At 38.4% G+C, this 25,818-nt stretch overlaps 1 protein-coding gene across 13 annotated transcripts in view; it reads right to left on the reverse strand.

Moving 5' to 3' along the window:
• The window catches only part of CADPS2 (calcium dependent secretion activator 2), a 492,820-nt gene that overhangs the window by 17,453 nt on the left and 449,549 nt on the right, over window positions 1–25,818 (reverse strand). For all 13 annotated transcript variants that reach the window (XM_065883719.1, XM_065883723.1, XM_065883721.1 and 10 more), the window contains 3 exons: window positions 21,868–21,951; window positions 21,729–21,761; window positions 8,418–8,525 (listed from right to left, as the gene is read on the reverse strand). In XM_065883719.1, the coding sequence (XP_065739791.1) occupies window positions 8,418–8,525; window positions 21,729–21,761; window positions 21,868–21,951 (225 nt within the window). The remainder of the gene's footprint in view (window positions 1–8,417; window positions 8,526–21,728; window positions 21,762–21,867; window positions 21,952–25,818) is intronic.

Consider the following 25,818-nt stretch of genomic DNA (forward strand, 5'->3'; position numbering starts at 1 on the left):
AACGGTAGCTATCATTTCTATGAAAACATCACTGGTCAACTGAAAGAGATGCTGGTCTCAGGGGGGTCCTGGGTATTTTCTTTTTTTGTTTTTTCTGCGGTACATGGGCCTCTCACTGTTGTGGCCTCTCCCGTTGCGGAGCACAGGCTCCGGATGCGCAGGCTCAGCGGCCATGGCTCACGGGCCCAGCCGCTCCGCGGCATGTGGGATCTTCCCGGACCGGGGCACGAACCCGTGTCCCCTGCATCGGCAGGGGGACTCTCAACCACTGCACCACCAGGGAAGCTCTGGGTATTTTCATTAATAAGTCACTGGTTGCCAGATGCAGTGCAAGCATGCAAACCACTGAGGAAAAGCCAGGCTCTGTGTGGAGAAGTCGGAGTTTTCAGACCATATTACATGTGAAGGCAGCATGAAATCAATACTAAATAACTTCTGAAATGCTCAACATGTTGCCTGTAATTATTTCAACTATCTTTGATAAAATCAGGAGGGAGAATATTCTAATTTCTTCCATGACTATTAAGTCACTGTTACCGGCTTGGGTGAATGAAAGCAAACGCATACTTATGCGTTCGGTGTGAAGAAAAATTTCTCGATCGAAATGCAAGTTTTGCCATTTTCCATTCATCAGAGAGTTTTACCATTGCTAAGGGATTTTAGGTGATCAACCACAATTTTTTTTTTTCCTATTCAAACAAAAACCTCAGATCAGTTCACATGTGAGTTTTTTTTTGTTGTTTTTTTTTTTTTAAAATTCTGAGCACAATTAAAGGTGAGTTAAGGCTCTGGTGGAAATCTAAAGAGCATCAGCAAATCTGAGCACTGCTCAGCTTTTGAATTGCTTTTCTACTTCTCAGTTCTTTTAAATGGTTTTCTATGGCAGGAACATTTTTCTTAATTAGTCACAGCTAATTAGTGTTCGGGCATAGACAAGTAATCAGAAATGTCAGAGCTGCAAGGCTACATCTCCCTAATCCTTTGATAATAATTTAGCCTCCTGGGAGGGCCCCAAGCTGCGGTAAGTAGTGACTGACAATAAGGCAAAATTAGGTGGGCAGCAGACCATTAGGGTAGAAAAATAAAAAGCACTACCCGGTCCCGCTGAGCACCATCAGGCAACTAACTGCACTGCCAGATGAGGTGCCTGTTTAAGCCTGTGTTGTTAATTAGCTGATTCTACCAGACCTGCCACATATGTCCAGGTGCCTCATGCAAAGATGTGTATTTCTGGGCAAGCGCCAAATGACAACTGTGTCCCGTGATCACATTTCAAGAATCTAAGGAAGAAGTCCACATATTTCTGGAAGATTCTTTTGAATTATTAAAGAAATAAGATCAACAAGCTACAATACATTTTCTCGTTGAGTTTCTTTTAGGCGATTAGGCACGCTTATCTCAAGTTTCTCAGGTCTTAATTCACCAACAGCTTAGGTTCAAATGAGGGCCTTTGGCCGCAGAGCCGTGTCTGGACTTGCCAAAGCTATTCTGGCACACACCGTACATCAAAAGTAGATCCTTTCACAAATCCTTACACTTACAAATGATAACATGAAAATAAGGATTATTAACTAAAATGAACGAGACGGCTGTAATTTGAGAGCAGAGGTTTTGAAGAGAAACAAACTTTGAGGGGAAAAAAGAAAACAGCTAAGGGGCAAGCTCTGTATGGCATTTACTGAGGCAGACATGACCATATACAGAACAAGTCTGACTGCAACTGTCTTAAAAGACGTCAAACAACTTCAGTGGGAGTCTGAATACTGTGGGTAAAACAAAGCAGGAATATATATATAATGAAAATAAAAACCATCACCTGGAAAACAATGTGTTAAAGTAGCTAAATAAGACATTGTTCAAATGTAGGAGATGTGAGATGCCGGTCCTATAACGCAAGTAAGAAACAAACGGTTAAACTTCTTATCTACCTTTAGTGCACAGTGTGGCCCAGGGTACACGACCTAACAGTGGGTAGAAATAAATGATCTCGAAGAGTCTCAAGGACATCCCTGAGCTTCTATCATCCATCTTTTCTAGTGATGGAAAAGGAAAAGAATGGAATGACATGAGAGTGATGGTAACATTTGAGTGTTGATAGGGAAATCATGATTGGGCATAAGGTTCCAAAGTTAATGCTTTATATTTGACTTCTTTTTACATAGGGACAAAACCAAAAAGAAAATACGCTGTAACGGGAAGCTATACTGATTTAGGCAGGTATATAAGCACTTGCTCGTCATTTGGAAGTGAAAGATCATTGAAAAGAGGAAAAGCGCTATTTTTAAATCGACATTCACATATAAGAGAATATATCTATAATATCATGGAATGATAAGAAATGCAGGAAGGCAAAGAAGTCTTCTTAACGGGTCTTAACGGGTTCCAGCCTGCATTTCTAATAATGAGGTTGATTACATACACAAAGAAATTCATCCAAGGAATATGACTGAAAAAGTAGATGGTCAGTTCTAAATATATCCTACTATCTAACAGCCATTCTTACCCATGTCCTGTTGATTTCATGTATTCTTGGGAAACCAACATGATAAATTTAATTTTTAAATAAGTTAAGAATAGTAGTGTCAGTCTTACTGAGGAAGAATAAATTCTCAAATCAAAAATTTGGGCATTGGTGTGAAACAGTTAACTCCAAAATTCTGAGCATTTCCCCCCTTTTTCTTATTTGGGAGTCCAGAGACAAACAAGAGCATAGAAGTGCAAAATTAGTTTTATTTTGAAAAGCATATTCACTTGCAATAGTTTCATTTTTTTTTCTTACCGTATCTTAAAATGGCTACTGAACTCACTGACATAGTTTAGGTCGATTTTACTTAAAATGTTTAATTTAGAGTTTCTTTACTGAAAAGAATTCTTTTCAAGGAAAGTCCTAAGAAATTAATCCTTCATAAAACACTATTCGGATGAATATCACTGATTAATTATCATTTAAAGAATTACTTTTAATTTTAGAAGACATCACAACACGATTTAAAAAAAATCTCATTGAGATGAAACTCCTCAACAATTAGATATTTAATCAGTTTATAACACAAGAGAATGTTTAATCTGCATGATTTACCAATTAAATACTGCACCCTGATGTGTCTTCAGCAACACTAGAGCTAAATCGAAATTGTTTCAAAAGGACACAAGACGGGAAATGCCCTATAAATGCACAAAGGTTTAGAGAGGTAGGAAGGTTGAGTGTCTCTCCTGGACAGCAGGAGGCACTTCAGTCGACTCCTACGGGCCTCAGCATTGTAATATTCTTGGACATCAGAAAGTGACCACAGAGGATGCTCTCGTGGCGATTACCGTGGTGTCAGTTTTGATTTCTGAAACATCACCACTTTCTGACCCAGAGATCCAGAGCTCTCAGGGAAGTTGCCCAGCCTCTCTCCTGACCCATGGGCACTTGGGGCTCTCACCGTGTTTGCTGAAACTTGAGAGCGTGGGAAGAAACATCATAGTAGGCATTAAAAAATGGAACTTAAGAATTAGAAAATCATTGCCGTGCCTTTATATTGGGATCAGACAAGTTGTAGATGGTTCTGATTTGATAAAATTTTTTAAACGGCTACTGACAATGATGTTTTATGCACTGGGGTAAGGGAGATTGCCTGCAAAGCAGAACACCTTCTTTTGGTGAATCCATATTCTCTTCTGCTACAGAACTTCCTTTAGATTTCTCTTACCCAGATAAGACACATTTTTTTTAAATTGAAAAAGTAGACTTAACATGTATATTTTTTTCCTTTGGCTAAATTCAAAACATAATAAGTGAGTATAATTTTTTCTTTTTAAAAATTTAAGTATAGTTGCTATACAGTATTATATGTTACAGATATACAATATAGTGATTCACAATATTTAAAGGTTTTACTCCATTTATAGTTATAAAATATTGGCTATATTCCCCATGTTGTACAATATAAGCTACAAGAATATACTGTGCGACGCAGGGACCATTATATTAACATACAGATTTTAAACACAGCTTGTGTACCACCAATGACCACCTGACAGGCAAAGACAGCCTCTGTTTAAGATATTCTGGTCACTCAGAAAGACTTAACATGAATACAGAATATATGAGTTCCAACCATTTTTCTAAATGTAGGGTTCAGAACCATGGTGGTAGCTGTACAGAATGTCAAATGACAGTCTTTATATAGAATCTATTTTCTACTTATCTACTGTAATTGCTACTGCTTATTGCTTTCACCTGGCCATCACAAAAAAACTTAAGAATTGATTGCTACTCCGGGGTGCAAGACTCAGCATGCAACCAACCCAGTAACTTTTGGCGTCACTGCTAAAATTAAAACTAATTTAATTGTTTGGTTTAAAATCTGGAAGGGATTTCAGAAACCATCTGGAGTTCTAGACTAGCTTCTTCAGTTTATATGTACTACCTATACTGAGTCTCAAACAGGTGACATAACTTCTCGAAGCTCACTCAACCAATTAATGGCAGAACTGTGGCTGGAACTGAGGTTTCTGGATTCCTGGTCTAGCCCTCTTCCTACAAACACTGTTTTACCACTTCAAATTTTGTAAGGCTGAAGTATGGTAGACATAACATGGACTTTGAAACTAGAGAGACACAATTTCAAAGTCCGATTTAGCACTTAACAAGTCCTTTATAGCCTCTGGGTGGGAGATTCTTTAACCTGAAAATAAGGCTAAAATGGGGGTGATGGCATCTACCCAGAAGGTTAGAAATGATATAGGTCAAGTATCTAGCACATTTCCTGGTACATGGAGGTGCCCTGCGAATAGTAGTGGTGACAGGGAAGGCTATTATAATTATTCTGACACTTTGAAAAGATTAGGGATGTACCTTAATCAAACTTAGTACCTTCCATTAAACAGGGGATCTGCCATCATTTACTTACACTTTTTTGAAATTATTTCTGCTTTAAGCAGAAAGTGTTTTATAAGTTTAACCACTTATGGAGTAAAGCAGAATGTCTTGATATTTATCCTAATATTAACTGTTTTGATCTTCAAATGATACTTTTAGTTTTGATATTTCAAGATTTGATGTAAACGTCTAAGATTATCCTATCTATGGTCTTTCAGATAATACAGATTTTAGTCATCCCCCTCTTTAACACACTGAAGAAATAAGAAAACTTCCATCAGGGGCTAGAACAATAATAATATTAGTTCAGGATGCTTAGGAAGCAGAGTCATGGTGTATGGCTGGGTGGGGTGCCGCACATGGACAACAGTAGAAGGTACCATTCTCCTTTGTAGGTGCATCCCCAAAACAATGGATGCAAATCCAGGGCAATGGTCATTTTTTTTACCTTAGTCCCTGGTACAGTTATTTAATCAGAACCCTAAGGTATTTAGCCACAAGTATCAGGAACTAGTAAGATGCTTAATTGATCAAAAAGTTTCTGAGGCCAGGAACACCACAAGTAATTAATTACTACTCTCAGGGCCAGTTTCACAGAATTTTCAGCAGTCTTTTTCACGCGTGAGGCATCATGCGGAAAAAAATTCTTTAGTAAAACACACGCGTTCTTTTTTAAAGTGTTGGTGTTGGTGGCAGGATGGGTGTTTTGTAGAATAATTGTTTTATATGGAAATACTGCTATGTGTTCTAGAACGAAGCGAACTTCATCTGGATAAAAAGCACATCTTTTGTAAGAAGTTAAGCTCTCATATTTCATGACCAGAAACTGCCGGCCCTGTACTCTCATCTGGGTGGGTTAAAACCACTAAGTATTGACTCACTGCAGTGAGTGTGTGTGTACACATTTTCTTCTGCCTCTGAAGGTGGGAGGCTCCATTTCCTTACTCAGGAGGCGAACTGGAATAGCAAAAGTTTGTCATGATGCTTGAATAAAACTGTTCAGTCTTTTATCTGTAATAGGCTAAGGTTGCTAACAGGATTTATAGGGTCATTACTTTCAACTGTTTCTTGACACCTAACAATATTATTTTAAGCTCCAGCCGAGTAATTATATAACGTCTCTCAGTAATGATCTGTTGCTTAAGATACACTTTCTACTTTACCTTTCAACACATACTTGATAACCTCTCATTTACTAACTGTAATTGAGGCAAATTCAGTCTTGGCTAATTAGGGGCTCTCGGTACCCCTTCATATGTTATTCTTGGTGACATATCAATAGAATTACAGTTTACTTTTTATTTTTAATTACAGTAATAAAAATGTGCAACTTAAAAATATTAGAATGTTTAAGGACATTATAACTATTTTACAAATAACAAGTCCAATGTTCTACTGGGGATACACAGAATGACAAAACCTTCACAACCAAAACAGAATGGTTGCTTGTCAAGGGTTCCCCTTAGAAGCAAACTCACAGCCATGTCTGATGCTTAGGCGTTGAAAGGAAAGTATATACCTATCACCAGGACAATCAAACTAGCACATCATTTTAATGTTGGCCTCCTGGCATCCACTTTAGTTAGCTCCGTTGTTATTGCTGCCACACAAAAGGTCTTCAAAAGAAGTTTGGTGAATGAAGGGGAGTTTAAGTAGGAAATAACTTTATGAAGAAAGAAATTCTGGGACTTCCCTGGTGGTTCAGTGGTTAAGAATCCGCCTGCCAATGCAAGGAACATCGGGTTCGAGCCCTGGTCCAGGAAGATACCACATGCCACGGAGCAACTAAGCCAGTGCGCCACAACTACTGAGCCTGCGCTCTAGAGCCCGCGAGCCACAACTACTGAGCTCGCGTGCAACAACTACTGAAGCCTGCGCGCCTAGAGCCCGTGCTCCACAACAAGAGAAGCCACCACAATGAGAAGCCTGCGCACCGCAATGAAGAGTAGCCCCCGCTCACCGCAACTAGAGAAAGCCCACGCACAGCAACGAAGACCCAACACAGACAAAAATAAATAAATAAATAAATTTATAAAAAAAGAAAAGAAATTCTACCTCTGTTACAATCTGATGGCAAGCTTTGTAGTAAATAGGTCGCCAAGACAAAAAATTGAAGATGTTAAGAAACACACACACACACACACACACACACACACACACACACACACACACACAGTGGCCTGTTTCCAGAATGACTCTACCATTTTTTCACCATAGAAGATGTGCTTTAGCTATACCAAGAAGAAACATAATGGGAATAACATCAACTCAACTTTTCTTTTCTGTTCAACATTTTTGAAAATTACCACATATGCAAAAAAAGTAAAAGAGAACTTGGAAGTGAAACATATGCTTGTAAATTCAGAGCAATACCAAGTGGAAGCAGAAGTTGCTAATATGGTTTCAGTATTTTGTAAAGGAGCCAGCTGGATGGATGATAATTTTTCTACCCCTGCAGGGCATCAAAGCTTTTAGAAAATCATTCTTTTCACACATATTAACACTTAGCTTATTAAAACAGATGATACTTTTATTGTAAAACAGCCTGGCTAGAGGCTAGAAACATAAAATATGAAAGATAAGGCTCATTTTGACCACCCAATCTGACAAACAGCAAACACTGACATGACAGACCATGGTGGAGATGATGACGTAGCAGGACCTTCTGTAACTGCCACAGCTGAAGTGTCACCATGAAGCCCGTGAACTGCTGTTATGAAAACATTTGCAGAAACTTGCATAATTAAATGAAACTGCCAGAAAAGCATTTCTAAAATGCAGAGAAGATGTACATAAATAAATACAGTTCAAAGCAAATACTACATTTCAGGATCAGCACTGTAGTGAATTATGCCAAGTTATGTCACAAGCAAAGTACCATTTCCTTTGAACTGACTGCTGAATAATTACAAATGAGTGACAACATTGTTGTTGAAATGGACTGCTCTCTTAGTCTCTTTTACCGGTACTCGGTGAATGAAACTTGCTGATCAGGCCATCTAAAACCACAACCTCCCCATTCTAGGAGCTGCCATGCCTCAGTGAAGACTTTCACGAGACTACAGCAGTATTCTGTTAGCAAACGTCAGTACTGGAAAGCAAGATGAAAATGTACACTAACAGTACAGTCGCAGATATCTGCCTTTATTGCAGCTTATTTCTTTGTTTAAATGAAGACTGTCATACTGACTTAAGAAAAACTTTTATAGTAGGGGCCAAATCCATTCCAGTCTGATTCTGTTTATGGACTGCTGCAAAGGCAAGTGATGTAAACTATACACAACGGTAAACTGGATATCACCTTGCTTGCTAAAATTAACCTTAGAAGGATTTTGAGACTCTCACTCTAATAGTGACAGTTTCCAAGCATAGAAAAAAGCCAGTTAAGGCTTCTGTCAGCAGTCAAAGAAATAAAATGGTCAACTATATTAGCTGCGTAGAAGAAAAAGAAATAAAAAAAGAGAGTCCGCTTTGCAGACATACCATCAAAGTGTAACTGTTTCCTTCACAGTACATCTGCAAAGCCAGCATGATTTGCAAGGGTACTTACATCAAACAACTTTTCTATATACATTTCCTCATTGACCTTTTCTCGAAGAATATCCTGGTTTTGCCGAACAAACATAATATAGGTGTCTGCCAGATCCATTCCTGGTTTCTGTTGTGAGGGAAAAGCACAGGGAATAAAACAATATCACGTCTTGATTGTGAAAATGTTATTTAATCACCATCCTAGAAAATCATTCCTTATATCCTTTCAAAAGTTACAGTAGAAAAATATGCTTAAGATCAAATCAACAATGGACACCTTCAAATTCCATAATTCAAGTAAATGAAAGTTTATTATTGAGGTCTATAACTTGAGGTCATAGTTACTTATCATTATTAAGATGATTAGGAATATGTGGTTGTAAGCTAGCAGATACTCTTTTTTTTTTAATGGCTAACTTGCTAGGTCAATATGCCAAGCAGTATAAATGAATACATTTTTCAAAAAAATTCCCACATGCAATAATCATTTCCTAATTGTAAGTTCAATTTCCTTTTCATCATTTCTGGCTGGGTTTATCCATATATGTTTTTTAAAATGTTAGCTTTCCTTGGTTTGCCTTCCTCAACTACTATGGGTGTTCAAGGGATACAAAATGAATTTTCTTATTAGGAAGATATTGAACAAAAAATATTTAATGCATTACAAAGTGAAATGCAAATCAAAATTTTGTGGGTTATCCATTGCTTCTACTCATCCATATTTATCAATACTATCTCAAGGATTTATATTATTTTAGAAATGCAATAAGAATATTGATGAACTAGTCTCCCATGAAGAGCCAAAGGTGTGGATTAGATAAGTTTCCAAAGTTACTCAACGTTTGGTGTCTTCTAATATTAGACAAGATAAGGCAGTTAATAGAATTCCTCCTTCCTACAGAGTCTACAGAATCAGCACCAGGGAGGGACAGAAACCTGAATGGCTCCCAAAGAGTTTTCCTTCTAAGTTTATCTCTAGTTCTTCTTTTAGTTTCACATAGCTGGACTAGATGATCCGTATACTCTATACCTGGGGTTGGTTCATAGTCTATACTAATTCATTTAACTAGAATAGGACAATAATAATGATGAAATGGTAGAAGTGATGCCCGAATAAGTCAATGTCAGTCGTGCATAATTTCGTACCTACAGGATGCACCTACAAACTCCATCAATGGACTCTTTGTAAAAGTAAATAATATAAGGGAACTAGGTGAAAGAGGATATGAATCATTTAACTATTACTACTGCAGGAAAGACAAGATATACATCTGAGTGATGCTAGGACAGTAGTAATGCCTTTTCCTTAAATGAAGGACAAAGTTCTTATCACTTCTTTTTCCGGGAGGGGATTGTATTTTATGTATTGATACAATGATAAAACTGCCCATCTCTTAACCAGTGCACAGTATAGACATGGGGCATATCTCATTAATACAAATTAATTTGATTTTTTGGTAACAAAGTTATTTCTGGGCAATGAAAATCACAGAAAGTTCTTATATATTTATCTCTTATATTTAGCCTAAAGGGAAATTTATACCACACGGACGGAAGGATCCTTTCAAACATAACCTTGAGGAGGCTTCCCTGGTGGCGCAGTGGTTGAGAATCTGCCTGCCAATGCAGGGGACACCGGTTCGAGCCCTGATCTGGGAAGATCCCACATGCCGTGGAGCAACTGGGCCCGTGAGCCACAGCTACTGAGCCTGTGCGTCTGGAGCCTGTGCTCCACAACAAGAGAGGCCACGACAGTGAGAGGCCCGCGCACCGCGATGAAGAGTAGCCCCCGTTTGCCGTCACTAGAGAAAGCCCTCGCACAGCAATGAAGACCCAACACAGCCAAAAAAAATAAATAAATAAATTCATAAAACAAAAACCATAACCTTGTTATAACAAAATTCGTGACTAGCTATAATCTGAAACAACTATTTATATAAATGTCTTCACTGATCTTTCCTTCCAGAGCATCCATACACAATGTAGGAAATATATTCCAAACTTAATGGAGACAACTTACCAAATTCATGCCTTCACTATTTTTCTACATAATTCTCATAAGCAATGTCTGAAAGTTTAAATAATTATAAGGCTACTCAAGAGAAGCCTAGGTTATTTTCTTCTCTGGGGGCAAGGGGTGTTATACGTAAGTTTTTCCAGTAAAAAGGCAGGGTAATTTGTACAAATAACTACTATTAACGGTTGAAGACAGATAGCCCATAAGATAAGGATTTCTCTCCATGCCTCTCAAATTTGTCAAGACACTGAAAGTGTGAACATTCAGAAAGGATACTGCCGCAGAATGAAAATGACAGGAGAACGACTTTCTATACATGATAACAAGTCAGCTCTACATCTGAGTTTCAGTCAGGTGCCTAGAAACAAAATACTGTGATATATACATAATACCAAGGCAGCTGGGCACAGCCCAGAGGAACTGAGTTAAGAATCAACACATGAGAGGCGTGCCTCCTCCACCATTTTTTCCCACCGCTACCCCATTCTTATTTCTGCCTTTCAAAAGAAGAGTACGCTTAGAAGTTTAAACTAGTCAATCACTTGACCCATCAGACTCACTGGAAACTGAGTTACAGCCAGGAGAAAATGGAGAATGATGGCTTTAAACACTTGCCACAGACCCGAAGGTAATTTTTTTCCCATTTCCTTGATCACTCTTAAGATAACATTAGACATCATGAAACACTGTCCAGGAAGAATTTATCTTTTGTCATCTAAAACTAACAAATACTTTTACAGTTTAAGCCTAAGAGAAAACTCAGTGCTATTCCCTTCCGCAGACCCGAGGGATATAATACTGAAATCTGTAAGCTGAGACAGTTCTACAGCTCTCTAAGAAAATCACAACCGTGGTTGAGGGTGTGAAGTAAAGCTCATTTAAAAGTTTATTTCAACAAATTAAGTGTTGTCTTTTTCTTTTTTTCTTTTTGAAATTACATTTTCTCCCCTTTGGCAAATTAAGATCCACTTGCCCAGAAAACAAAACCTACAATTCTTACGTTCCTCATTAGCATTATTTCTTCCTTTATCTTTGAGCTGTTTACGTATTCTTGCAACTGTGACATACGGGAATTTCACACCTAGTGAATATATTTTCATGTAGCTTGTGGCATGAGACTATAATCATTAAAAGAATATACACAAGTAAGGATAACTGCAACAGCTGGTGACATTTACCAATTAGAATTATAGTTCTTTAAAACACTTTATCCTTCCTTTGGTGTATGAAGGGTAATTATCTCTGATAAACTGCTGAAAAATATGTAATTTTCCTTTTAAACAGTTTCTACTTACAGTACAAATGTGTTTGGATAGAAGACATTATCGCTGGTTCAGTGCTCCTTTGTGCAGACTCTGTTTTATGGCAGTAAGATCTACATATTTTGGAAGTCACTGCGTCTCATTCCATTATTACATGTTATCTTATTAGGAAATAAAGTTTAATTAAAAAAGCAAAAAACTGAACACAGTTAAGTTTTTGTTTGCTGGCGTGTAAATGAAAAGCATGCATGTGACTGCATCACCAGGTAGAATATTGCTACACATTCTGGTGCAAGTGGGTGTCTCCAACCTTATCAAAGGAGCAGCCTGTTAAACTTCAACAACTGTAGATCTGGATGAATTTTTATCAAGGATATTTTGTTCTGGAGAGCTACATTTAGAAATCTTCGCTATATTTGTAATTACAGTTTTCTTAATGAACGAGAAAATAACAATTAAAAACCACACAGCGAGCACATTATGTATTAAATACCACTAAGAGAGAGTAAATGTTGTTTTTCATTCTCCCATTTAAAACTTTGAGATCACGCAGCGTAGAGAATGGGATTGAGGACATGGGGTCGGGGGAAGGGTAGGCTGGGACGAAGTGAGAGAGTGGCATGGACATATATACACTACCAAGTGGAAAACAGATAGCTAGTGGGAAGCAGCCACATAGCATGGGGAGATCAGCTCGGTGCTTTGTGACCACCTAGACGGGTGGGATAGGGAGGGTGGGAGGTAGACACGAGAGGGAGGGGATATGGGGATATATGTATATGTATAGCTGATTCACTTTGTTATAAAGCAGAAACTAACACACCATCGTAAAGCAGTTATACTCCAATAAAGATGTTAAAAAAAAAACAACAACTTTGAGATCCTCAGTTCATTAAGCACTAACTTCTCCATCTTGTTTCTTAGGGTAGTAATCTCTAAATCAAAATAAGCCTTCCTGGATTGCTTCTAATTCGATTCAGAAGAGAACAGAATTTGGCTAACGAAGTTATAGTAAAAGGATACAAATATCTAAAAACATTCCCCCACGAGCATAAAGAAATCAAATATGGACGGGAATGGAGTATGGTAAGGTGAGCTCCTCTGACTTTGGCTGCATGATAGAATACACCAGCGAGGGAATGAGTTTAAGTAAGGATGCAGACTCCAGCAAATTTTTTTCGAGCGCTAATCACTGGTTAACCCAGTGAGATGAAAATGCCGTTTAAAAAAAAAAGAAAAGCAAAAAATTCCTTGTTAATTACACACTGCAAATGCTCTTACTTCCTGCTGCTACACCTAATCCCACAGGTGCAAGTCTTCACTTTCCCCATTCATGGGTGGGTGGGTGCAATGCTGCAGACATTTTTCACAGCTACAGATTTAGATACAGAAGAAGCCTGTTTAACCTTCCACAGGAGGTTAACAATACACTATGCAAACACTGTCATGGTGTCTATTTAACAAGGAGACAATTTTTTTTTTTCCCCCCTGCGGTACGCGGGCCTCTCACTGTTGTGGCCTCTCCCATTGCGGAGCACAGGCTCCGGACACGCAAGCTCAGCGGGCATGGCTCATGGGCCCAGCCGCTCCGCGGCATGTGGGAATCTTCCCGAACCGGGGCACGAACCCGTGTCCCCTGCATCGGCAGGCAAACTCTCAACCACTGCGCCACCAGGGAAGCCCTACCACTAGGTTTTAGTCACTGATCCTAGTTCTATCCTCTTGATCGATACAGACTGAGGCTTCTTTAAATGGGAACTCCATGTATTAAACATGACTCTCTTGTCTCCTAGCGTTTATCCTCTCTCAAGGATAATATTCCAATTTCCCTTTTTTTCTTTATAAGCCATTATTTCTAGATCCCCTTAACTATGCTGGCTGCTGTCTTCAAAAGGAGGTAAAGTAAAAATTATATGTCGTTTTTAAAAGACTACAGATGGATTTTCCCACAATAACACAGATGTGAATAAGATAGTATAGAGCAGAATGATTATTCTTTAGAATCTGGACACTAGATTTATTATAATCAGTAATAATGTATGATGACAACTAACATTTATTGATCACTAATTTCATTCCAGGAATCCTGAAAAGTGCTTAACATATTTACAACAAGCCTAGAAGTGGTATAATTCTATTTCCATTTGATAAAGCAATTGATGTCCACATGGGTATATGCCTATGTCCAAACTCATCTAATTATGGACATTAAATATGTGCAGTTTTAAATATATCAATTATACCTTAATAAAGCTGTAAAAAAAAAAAAAAGGAAACTGATGCCCAAGGTCATACAGATACTGAGCAAAAGTGATGGAGCAAGGGTTCCAACTCAAGCAGTCTGGCTCCTGAGTTTGGGTTTGTAACTTCTCTGTTGTGCTACCTCGTGTTTGTTTTGTTTTGTTTTTTTAAGCAGCTACTTTACATTATGGTCTCACTTAATTTTTCATACAACTTTTAAACATACATTGCTATCATCTATATCCTCCCTACCTTATAGGGAGGCAATATTTTTTGGGGGGTGGTTAGTTTTAATATTCTACTTTAAATCTACTGAAGTTTTGGGTTGGGCCTAGTGTTCATGTCTGTAAAGCTAAAGTGAATGTTTTCATGCTGGTCCTACGTCTACTATAGCCATTCTCCCTTCCCCTCTCTCAGATCTGAGTTCCCTTCATCTAAGTTACTGCTGAGCAGGGGGAACAGATTCACCCCCTCGAGGTCTTGCTTTTCTTATGTCTAAGGGCTTTGCCACCATGAACATTCCAAGGTTCTATGATGGAGCCTTGAACTGTGCAACTACAACAGGAACTGCTCTCCAGAATAGGGTTGTTTAACCAAGAAAAAATCTACCAAACCATCCAAAGGTCACAGTTTATCACCCTGATTAGAAAGATATCACGGGGGTGGGGAGGGGTCGGCTACTAGCTTCTTTGCTAAGAAGCAGGAGATAATGAAATTCACTTCTGTTCAGGAACATACTGACGATTTTTCTCTTATGTACGATATTTTTTCTTTCAAAAAGAAGTGTCATGAAAGTACAGATTACAAAGATACATAAGACTATGTTCATAACATGTTATATTTAAATGACTTGATTTGAATCATTTTCTGTTATTGACTCTTTTTTAACATCTTTATTGGAGCATAATTGCTTTATAATGTTGTGTTAGTTTCTGCTGTATAACAAAGTGAATCAGCTATTCAGATATTCCCATATCTCCCCTCTCTTGCGTCTCCCTCCCACCCTCCCTATCCCACCCCTCTAGGTGGTCACAAACCACCAGCTGATCTCCCTGTGCTATGTGGCTGCTTCCTACTAGCTATCTATTTTACATTTGGTAGTATATATATGTCCATGCGACTCTCTCACTTTGTCCCAGCTTACCCTTCCCCCTCCCCATGTCCTCAAGTCCATTCTCTACGTCTGTGTCCTTATTCCTGTCCTGACCCTAGGTTCTTCAGAACCATTTTTTTGCTTTTTAGATTCCATATATATGTGTTAGCATACGGTATTTGCTTTTCTCTTTCTGACTTACTTCACTCTGTATGACAGACTCTGGGTCCATCCACCTCACTACAAATAACTCAATTTCGTTTCCTTTTATGGCTGAGTAATATTCCATTGTATATATGTGCCACATCTTCTTTATCCATTCATCTGTTAATGGACACTCAGGCTGCTTCCATGTAGTGGGATTGCTGGGTCGTATGGTAGTTCTATTTTTAGCTTTTTAAGGAACCTCCATACTGTTCTCCATAGAGACTGTATCAGTTTATATTCACACCAACAGTGCAAGAGGGTTCCCTTTTCTCCACACCCTCTCCAGCATTTATTCTTTGTAGATTTTTTGATGATGGCCATTCTTACTGGTGTGAGGTGAGACCTCATTGTGGTTGTGATTTGCATGTCTCTAATGATTACTGATGCTGAGCATCCTTTCATGTGTTTGTTGGCAATCTGTATGTCTTCTTTGGAGAAATGTCTATTTAGATCTTCTGCCCATTTTTGGATTGGGTTGTTTGTTTTTTTGATACTGAGCTGCATGAGCTGCCTGTATATTTTGGAGGTTAATCCTTTGTCGGTTGCTTCATTTGCAAATATTTTCTCCCATTTGTTATTGACTCTTATACATCTTCAGCTGTGCTATAATTATATGGAATACCTGACAATCAAGTATGTACTAGGATCATGAATTCCTCCTTCTTTTTTGTGTTAGGAATGCCACTTGATATCATAGATAATTTTATATTTCTAACGCTTCATTTCATAAAATGTATTTTTTATTTTTTGCTTTTTCAAAATTTCAAAAATGAGATCATTTGCTAGAAGATGTTGTTCATTTCTCTGAAGAATTTTTTTTCTAGCTCTTTACCTTACTATCATCTTCTAAGTGACATTTATGGGCTCTGTTGTTTCTTGGATGGAATATGACAGAGATCTAGAATTCACAGAATGATAGAATATCACAGTTAGAGGGACTAATGCAGTTTATATAACTATTCATTCATTTTATAGATAACTAAACTGAGGCCACTGAAGTGAAGTAATGCCCAGGGTCATGCAGTTAATCCAAGGGCACAGAGCAGCATAAGAGGAATTAAACCTCAGGTATTAAGTCCTAGTCCATTGCCTTTTAATTTTTTTTAATTTTAGAATAATTTCAGATTTATAGAAAAATTGTGAAGATTGTATGGAGAATTCCCATTTACTCCCCACTAAGTTTCCCCTATTATTAATATCTTACATTAGTATGGTATATTTGTTACAATTAATGAACAAATAATGATACATTATGAACTAAAGTCTATACTTTATTCATATTTCTTTAGTTTTTACCTAATGTCCTTCTTACGTTCCATGATCCTGTCCAGAAGACCTCATTACATTTAATTAGTCATTATGTCTCCTTAACCTCTTCCTGTCAATTTATAAGACTTTCCTTCTTTTTGATGATCTTGACAATTTGAGTACTGGTCACATATTCTGTAGACTGTCCCTTTATTGGGATGTGTCTGTTGTTTTTCCTCTGATTAGACTGGAGTTATAGGCTTCTGGAAGGAGACCACAGAATATTTATCAAGAATAAATATTATGTATATAATTTATCACTGTTGATGTTGACCTCAGTAAACTGGCTGAGGTAATACTGTCAGGTTTCTCCCTGATAAATCCATTCTCCTCACCCTCCTTTTCATACTGTGCTCTTTGGAAGGGAGTTGCTATGTACAGCCTTAAGGAGTACGGAGTTATACTGTCTCCTTGGAAGTAAAGTATCTACAGTATTTATTTGGAATTCTTCTGCTTGGGAGATTTATCTTATCCATTTCTTTTTTTTCTGGCAGCGCCGCATGTAGGATCTTAGTTCCCTGACTAGGGATCGAAACTGCGCCACCTGCATTGGAAGCACCGAGTCCTAACCACTGGACCACCAGGGAAGTCCTTCCCCCATTTATTTATTTATTTATTTAATTTTTGGCTGTGTTGGGTCTTTGTTTCTGTGCGAGGGCTTTCTCTAGTTGCGGCGAGCAGGGGCCACTCTTCATCGCGGTGCGCGGGCCTCTCACTGTCGCGGCCTCTCTTGTGGCGGAGCACAGAATCCAGATGCGCAGGCCCAGCAGTTGTGGCTCATGGGCCCAGCTCATGGGATCTTCCCAGACCCGGGCTCGAACCCATGTCCCCTGCATTGGCAGGCAGATTCTCAACCACTGCGCCACCAGGGAAGGCCCCCCCCCATTTATTTATTCAGTCAATCATTTACTTACATCAGTATGGACTAACAGATATATATTTTATACTTTGTGTTATAAGCTAACACTACCTAATTTATCTGGTTGCTGAACTTACTCTAGCTCAGGCCATTGGGAGCTCTCTCAGGGGTCTCCTGGGTCCCTTTAACATATCTCCTATCATTGTGGGTTTTTCTTTCTAGACACTTCCTTACTTTGTCTCACACATATATAAGATGCTCCAGGCTCATCTTGTGTTTCCTGCCCCAGTCCTAGTGTCAGCCATTTCTTCAAGGAATCCTGGTAATCCTGGTTCATTTTATTGGAGATTAGAGACCACGATCTGGGCACTGGGTGTGCTTGTAGCTACTGGGATATCACTGCTTCTAGGCTCTCTCAGCTAACAAACCGAGGAAATATATGTGTATATACTAACCCGTGCATATACGTATATCTAAAGATATTTCTATATGCAACCAGCTCTATCTATATTAAGCTAAAGACAAGTTCACATTGATGGCTCCAACTCCAATCCATTACCACAGGGATAATTCTAGCCTCTTCCTCTTGTTTGTCTTCAACATCTCACTCCATGGGAAACTTGGCTCCCACCAGCCACCACCCTTTACTTAATTGTTCAATTCCATTATACACGTAGAGTGGTTTCTGAATTGTTAACCTGGGAGGAAACACTTTCTCAACAAGAGTACAATGTTTATGTACATTTCCTTTTTCCTTTATTTTTACATATGCCACCCATTTCAAAAGTGACTCAGATCAGCACTTTTTTCCTTCAACTTTTTTTAGTGAGGTTATTCCATACATTTGCAGTAGGGTTTAGATTAGTTTATCACAGTCTCCATCCTAGGATCCCATGACATCCTAATTGGTTTAAAAATTTTTTTCATATATTCAGGTTCAATTTTTGTGCTATAAAGTTAGGACCTGGCAGAAGCATAGCGTTTTATATCTTTCATTACAGTATTACATGGAATAGTCTTACTGCTCCAAAAAGTTCCCTTGGCTTCACCTATTCAAGTCTCCCTGACCTTGAACTTATGGTAACCATTAACCTGTTTGTAATCTTTATACAGTTTATTTATAGTTTTTTAGATGTAGTTTTCCCTTTTAGAATGTGATATAAATGATATCATACAGTACGTAGCCTTCTCAGACTGGCTTCTTTCACTTAGCAATATGCCTTTAAGATTCATCTATGTCTTCGTGTCGCCTGATAGCTAATTTTTCTTCTTCTTCTTCTTCTTTTTTTTTTGCTGACTAGTACTCCAATTGTATGGATATACCACTGCTTGTTTATCCACTCACTGACTGAAAGACATTTTGGTTGCTTCCAATTCTTGAATATGAATAAAATTGCTATGAACACTTGCGTGCAGGTTCTGGTTGTGGACATATGTTTTCAAATCAGTTGGATAAGTACCTAGGAGTGCAATCAGTGGTTTGCTAAAGACTATATTTAGCTTTGTAAGAAACTGCGAAATGGTCTTCCAAAATGGCTGTACCATTTTGTATTTCCACCAGCAATGAATGAGAGTCCCTACTGCTCTGCATCTTTGTCAACATTTTGCTACTGTCAGTTTTTAAATTTTAGCCATGCTAATAGGTAATAGTATCTTATTGTTTTAATTTTCATTTCTCTAATGACAAATGATGTTGAGCATCTTTTCATTTGCTATTTGATACCTATATGTCTTCACTGCAATGTCTGTTCTTATCTTTTGACCATCTTTTAATTGGGCTATTTGTTTTCTTATTGTCAGGTATTAAGAGTTCTTTGTACATTTTAGATACAAGTCCTTGATCAAATATATGTCTGTGGCTTGTCTTTTCATTCCCTTAACAGTGCAGAGCAGTCAATTATTAAGTCCAACTTACACTGTTTTTCTTTCATGGATGCTTTTGGTGTTGTATCTAAAACCTTATCACCAAACTTAAGGCCACAAATATTTTCTCTATGTTTTCTTCTAGAAGAGTTTTATATTGTAGTTTGCATTTTACAGGTAGGTTTTTGATCAGTTTTGAGTTAATTTCTGTGAAAGGTGAGCCAGTGTTGTTGTTTTTTTTCTCATAAGGTTCTCCTTAAAAGACTGCTTCAGAAAGGTATCTTGCTGGAGTTTTAGCATAAACAAACAAATAAACAAACAAAAACAGTAACAGCCAACAGCACCTCATAGCTTTTGAAGTTAATGCTTACAGACATCAATAATAGAGGTGTAATGTCTGGATCTAAGGGAGAAACTCTTCCTATAGCAATCTGCCATGGCCAGACCGTATCTATGGTTTAGTATGCTTTGCTCTGGGTGGCAACTTGATTTAATAGTGAAATTGGTAAGCTGGAATTCATCTAGAGAGCAACTGGTATGATAAAGAGTCTGAGTACAACTGTTACAGCTGTTTTCATGATATGTCTATTTCCCTATCTCTTTTATTCCTAGACACTGAACAGCTTGTGGGCAGGACATATATATATTTTCATCATACATGCCCAGAGTCTAGCACTTAGTACGTGTTAAATAAGTATTTAATTAGTGAATTCAGTGAAGAAGTTAAGGATGTTTAATACAGAAAATAAGAATTCCTCAGACAATATATCCCTTTGAATAGCCACCATATCTCTTGGGAAGAGGATGTATGATAATTATCAACAAATATTTGAAGGGCTATCATGCAGAAAAGGGATTAGAACCAAGACAGAATTGACAGAGGTACAGAATTTCAACTCATTATACATAAGAGGAGGCTGTCTTATGGTGAGCCTGCAATCACTGAAAAAATTAAAAGAGCTTGACTGAATCTTTGTGAGGGCTATCAGGAGAGGGGGCTTCTGCATTGAGAAGGAGAGTGAATGAACCACTTTCTGTGTCTTTCAATGCTGAAGCTCTATGGGCTCTATCTAACAGATCTAGTACACAGTCAAATAAAGAATTTCAAAAGCTCTAAGAACAGAAATAATTATGGTGTCCTATTCAAAATTAAAAACAAAAATTTGTGATTCAAAATTTGTAATTCAAAATTAAAAACAAAAATCTATATTATAAAGTATTTGCTAGGAATTCCAATAAAATTCATGTGTTCCCATGATTACTTGTCTTATTTTTCATACAGCGAGTATAAACCATTCCCCCTTAATTCTCCCTTTCTCTCTTTCATGCTGTTCCTTTGCAGGACCATACAAATGTGATTATTTCTGCTTATTGCCCAGTACTGACTTTCTGATTCTAGGTACAAGACAAGGAGTATGCCAAGACTTCTTTTGGAATCATCTGTAAAACTAAAAACAAACAAACAAAAAACTACTCTGAAGAAACCCCAGGCAAAGGCAGGAAAGTCCATGGCCTTTTCATTTAAAATGTTCATTTATAATAACTATAGCAGCAATAAACCTGGAGACTGTCTAGTCCATAGTATAAAATGCAGTTATGCATTTCAAAAATAAGAGCCACCTACAACTGATATACAACGCTTGCCAGCTCTCAAACCACTAACATTCATAATGATGATCTAGAGATGGTGATGCTATTCAAGTACAGCCTTAATCAAAGATGAGATGACTTATATTCCACTTAGTTTAAAATTTTAAGTTTCTTCCCATTGTGCTCTAATTCTTTGAAAATTGATACACGTGCCAAAACACATGATTAAACAGAACATCTTAGGCCTTGATCATATATACGTGATAACAGAATTTAAGGCAAAAGCTAATTTGTTAATGACTATCAACTTACAAATGCTGTATTAACTTGTTGATTATATTTATCACATGAATTTTTTTTCATTGTAGCTAAGTAAGTTTCATACTTTCCTCTCATGGTATCTTAACTGTTGAACAAATTTACAGGTCACGCATTATTTCCCAAGAATTCTGTGAAAAACCAAATGTTGAACTAAGTGAATATTGATTTATTTATAACACTTCTGTATTCAGAAAACTAGTTCTTTGATTCAACAGGTCTTGATTGTTACTTTAACCCCTATAAGAAACCTGTTAGAGCTTTCACGGAAAGGGAAGGAGAGTGAACCTTTTCCTATAAGTAATGTGAGTCATTTTCTCCCCCATCCTAGAGCTGCCACTGAGCTGCTATGTTCTCATGATGAACTGACCTCCCCAAGTTACAACGGAAAAGGTACGCTGAAATAACCTTGCCAGGCCTTGTTATGACGGTTAGTGCTTGCTTAAGAAAAATAAACTGCTCCCTGAGGCAATGATGCTAGATTAAAGATTTGAAATAAACCCGCGGTGAACCATAATTATTTTTTTAAAGACTTATTTATAATTTTAAAAAGCAGATAAAAAAATACTTACTGGAACATCAACATATTTTGCGGCTGCTTTCACCTTAAGTGGAAAAGAGATAATTATGAGAATTATTTTCTTAACTGTTTGATAAGTACTATGACAGCAGTCAAAAGACAGCAGAGGAGAACTCATTCAAAATACTCACAGTGAATGACAGAATGGATGAAAAGAAAGTGCCTTCATCATATCTTGACAGCTTAGACAACACCCCTTCCAACACTGAAACAAACTAGAGTACAGTTTATAGTGAGTATTTAGGATAGTACTGTGCATACAAATAACGGGGCAAACAATTCTTGGACCAACTTCTCCCGTGGCACAAACATCTGAAATGTATAAACTGACACAATGACAAAATCTCATTTTGAAGATGAACTCTAAGGTCCTTTTACATTGCTGGAAAAAATACGCACATTTTTTAAGATAAAAGAACAATGTGTAATAGGAGTCTGGTTAGTACGTGTGAGATGACTTAAACCATTAGTAAAAAACTTTAAATCCCTGTGACTCTTCCTTAATATAATTTTCAACTCCAATATAGATAAGTCCTCATCACAAGAAAAATTGTTGTAACTATGTATGGGGATGGACTTATTTTGGTGATCATTTTGCAATTTATACAGATATCAAATCACTATGCTGTATACCTGCAACTAACATAATGTTGTATGTCAATGACACCTCAATAAAAAAAATAGAGAGATGTTTCAAGGCAACGATGGTCAAGCTTCATCAAATTCCTTTCTATCATATAGCACTCAACCATTCCCCAACTTTTTCTATCTACAGAAGAGGTTGAATGACAAAGAACAGATAATGAAAAGGTGTTAACATTTGGGGCCCTTGTAACACTGAAATGAAGTATGATACATCAGCTAACGAGTATTCACCAAGCAGTTCCAATTGGGACATGTAAGGATCATCCCTGCTTTCAGAAGCTTACAAAGTAGTTGGGGAGCTCAAACAGATACACGTACTGCAGAGTACAATGAAAAGAGCACCAGACTGAGAATATAAATCCTGATTCTGTCATTGACTGACTGCTATGTGGGCTCCAGCCAACCAGTGCACCGGATCCCCCATCAGTCAAAGGTGTGTTTGTGTTGGTGGGACGGGTATGGAATTAAAATTGTCTTAAGAGTTTTACATTTCTAAAATTTTATACTTCTACGAAATGAGACTTAAGACATATATACTGTAATGTAATTAAAAATGTGGAGAATTTTATTCCATTGAGCAGAAACATTGAGTTCTGGCATGAAGATAAATAAAAGATATTAATAAGGATCTACTGCCCTACATCCTTCCTCTTTAGAAGCAAAATAATATGCACTATTGACAAATTATACCTTCCCAAAGGGAAAATACCGACAAGGTTTTTTAAATACAAAAAGGGAAATTAATGAAGGCTGGTTTTTGTTCACACAGCAGCTTCTTCAACAAAGGGATAATAGTTCTAGGGACACACCTTATTGGTCTCTGGTGAGCAGAGAACTCGCTGAGAGTGCACAGGAGATAATCTTTTCTCTATGGCTGGTCAAAATAGTTTTCTCTATGGCTGCAAAATAGTTTATGCAAAAGAAACAAAAACTTCCCTGCAGGTTTCTCCATCACATCATTTGAGACATGATGTAAGAACACAGAAACAAATTCATGTGAACTGCTGACTAAAATTTTATTTTTATTAAAGAATGAGAACTATGTATGGTTGGTTAGTTATCCTTGGGGATACAAATAGCAAAATACATAAAATTACAAATTGCTCACAACTAAACGTCAGTTTAGCACTTTCCTCCTGCCCATTAAGATTTCTTACCAATCACAGCTGGCTACCTCAACTTGCTGTGGTTGGCAAAGACCCGGAAGACCTATACTCCAGGCCTATGACCAGGGGAAGGGAATGCCAAACTTAATGACCCTATGCGGAAAATGCCTCATCTCTTGTAACTCAAATCTTGAAAGCCAGTGTGTGATGGGTGATATCATTTGTCACGAGGAGAGAGACAATTGCGATGGTTACCAGACAACGTGAACCACTGAAGGCTCTAGCATAGCATCTGGTTCTTGGTGCCTTCAAGTGAGTATTTGTTTACACAGGTGAGTGATGCTGAGGGACTAGGCAAAGTAGAGGCAGATCCTGTGGATGGATTTAGAAGATCTTAGCTCGAGTTGAAGCTCTGCCACTCTCTGGAGGTGAGACAACAGTCTGGACATTCAGCTTCTCTAGCCTCAGTGTACTCATCAGTAAAACGGGGAAAATGTCGCTGCTTTGCTCACAATAAGGATGGTGTGAAAATCAGCAGAGATGATCTAGGTGAAGGGACTGTGAAAATGGCAACACACTAAGAGATGTAAAGAATGAATATTATTGGTATGATGAGTTAAATCACTAACCATTATATGTCTAAAAACCTACACATGTTAAGTCATAAGTTAATGGAGGTAGCCTTGGGATTGTTTAGTGATAAGGAGAAATAATGCATTTGGTTACCAGAGAATGCGTCTAATTCAGTGACGTGATATCTATGGAGGCAGGATAGAGTTGATGCTGTAAGTCAGAAGACCCATGTCGGAATCCCATCTGTTTCAAGGTCATGTGGCTGACAGTAGAGGAGGGAGGCTTTGGACACAGGTGGTCTGGCTCCAAAGCCCGTGTTCTTTGCCATCACACTACAGAGTTGTAAGCATTAAATGACATGACATAACTAATGTGCCTACCATATAATAAGTGCTCAATAAATGCTATTTTCTTCTTCTTATTGAGCACCTGATATGGGAAATACAAAAAAAAAAAAAAAAAAAAAATGAGTCTTAGACCCTTCCCTCCAGGAATGCACAAACTAGTAGGAGAGACAGATGTGTACACAGTTGGTCATGACACAAGGCAGGAAGTGATGAGGGACAAACAGTGTAACTGAAACTGACTTCCACTGGAGGATACTGGGTAAGCTTCGTTTGCATGGTGGCACAGGGGCTGAGCAGCAGGGTAGCAGAAATCGAGTGGCTAAAACAACACTTGGGGAAGCCCATCAGCAGATGACCTTAGGGCAGAAGTTGCCCCACTGTGGCATCTGACAACCTGTCTGGCTCGTCTTCTCTTTCGAGTGTGAAGGAGCACCACATTATATCCCACGAAGTCTAGTATGTGCACCTGCTGCATGCATGTCACAGCATTCTTGGGCTCCATTTTTTTTTTTTTTTTTTTTGCGGTACGCGGGCCTCTCACTGTCGTGGCCTCTCCCGTTGCGGAGCACAGGCTCCGGACGCGCAGGCCCAGCGGCCATGGCTCACGGGCCCAGCCGCTCCGCGGCATGTGGGATCTTCCCGGACCGGGGCATGAACCCGTGTCCCCTGCATCGGCAGGCGGACTCTCAACCACTGCGCCACCAGGGAAGTCCCTTGGCCTCCACTTTAACAATAGTGTAGAGCCTCTCCCTGGGATCCTCCCTACCCCAAATGGTCCCTGGGGAGGCCCAATACGGCAGGGACTCTAAGTGCTTACATGGCAGTGAACAGCGACTGCACCTCTGGGACCAACCACGTGAGCCATACAGTTCCAACAGGAAGGTTTTCTTTGTAAGATTTCTGTCAAGGCACACGTGGTGGAAGAGCTACCTTAAAACCCAAAATCTATGAACAAGATTGACTAATAATGATGTAGTTTCCATCTGGCTTTTAATTGTAGAAGGCAGCAAGATTCCACAGAAATCCAGCTAAATGCTGGGTTTAGTTGCTGTGTCTTTAACTGCTTCCTGTGAACTTTCTCTGTACAGCTCAGGGAGGATATAAATACTTACAGGTTTGCCTTGCGCTCCCTGTTTTCCTGAGGGTGTCAGGTTGGAACGAAACCCTGTAATCTGCTTCCCTGCTTTTTATTGCGGATGTCATTTACTGGGTTTGTTTGAATAATATTTAGCGCCCAAAGTCTGTCTGGGTCATTACCAACTTTGCCTCATTATGTACACTCTCAGGGAAATTAAAGGTGAAGGTATGTTGAAAGGACTGGTAGAATGAAACATGAAGTATGCCACAAGGCATGTCGGTTTAAATTTCCTGCTGGATTTTAACAGGGTATAGGATTCATTTTCCTACATGT

This window comes from Phocoena phocoena, chromosome 9 (genome assembly GCF_963924675.1).
Source record: "Phocoena phocoena chromosome 9, mPhoPho1.1, whole genome shotgun sequence".
NCBI classification, from domain to species: Eukaryota; Metazoa; Chordata; class Mammalia; order Artiodactyla; family Phocoenidae; genus Phocoena; species Phocoena phocoena.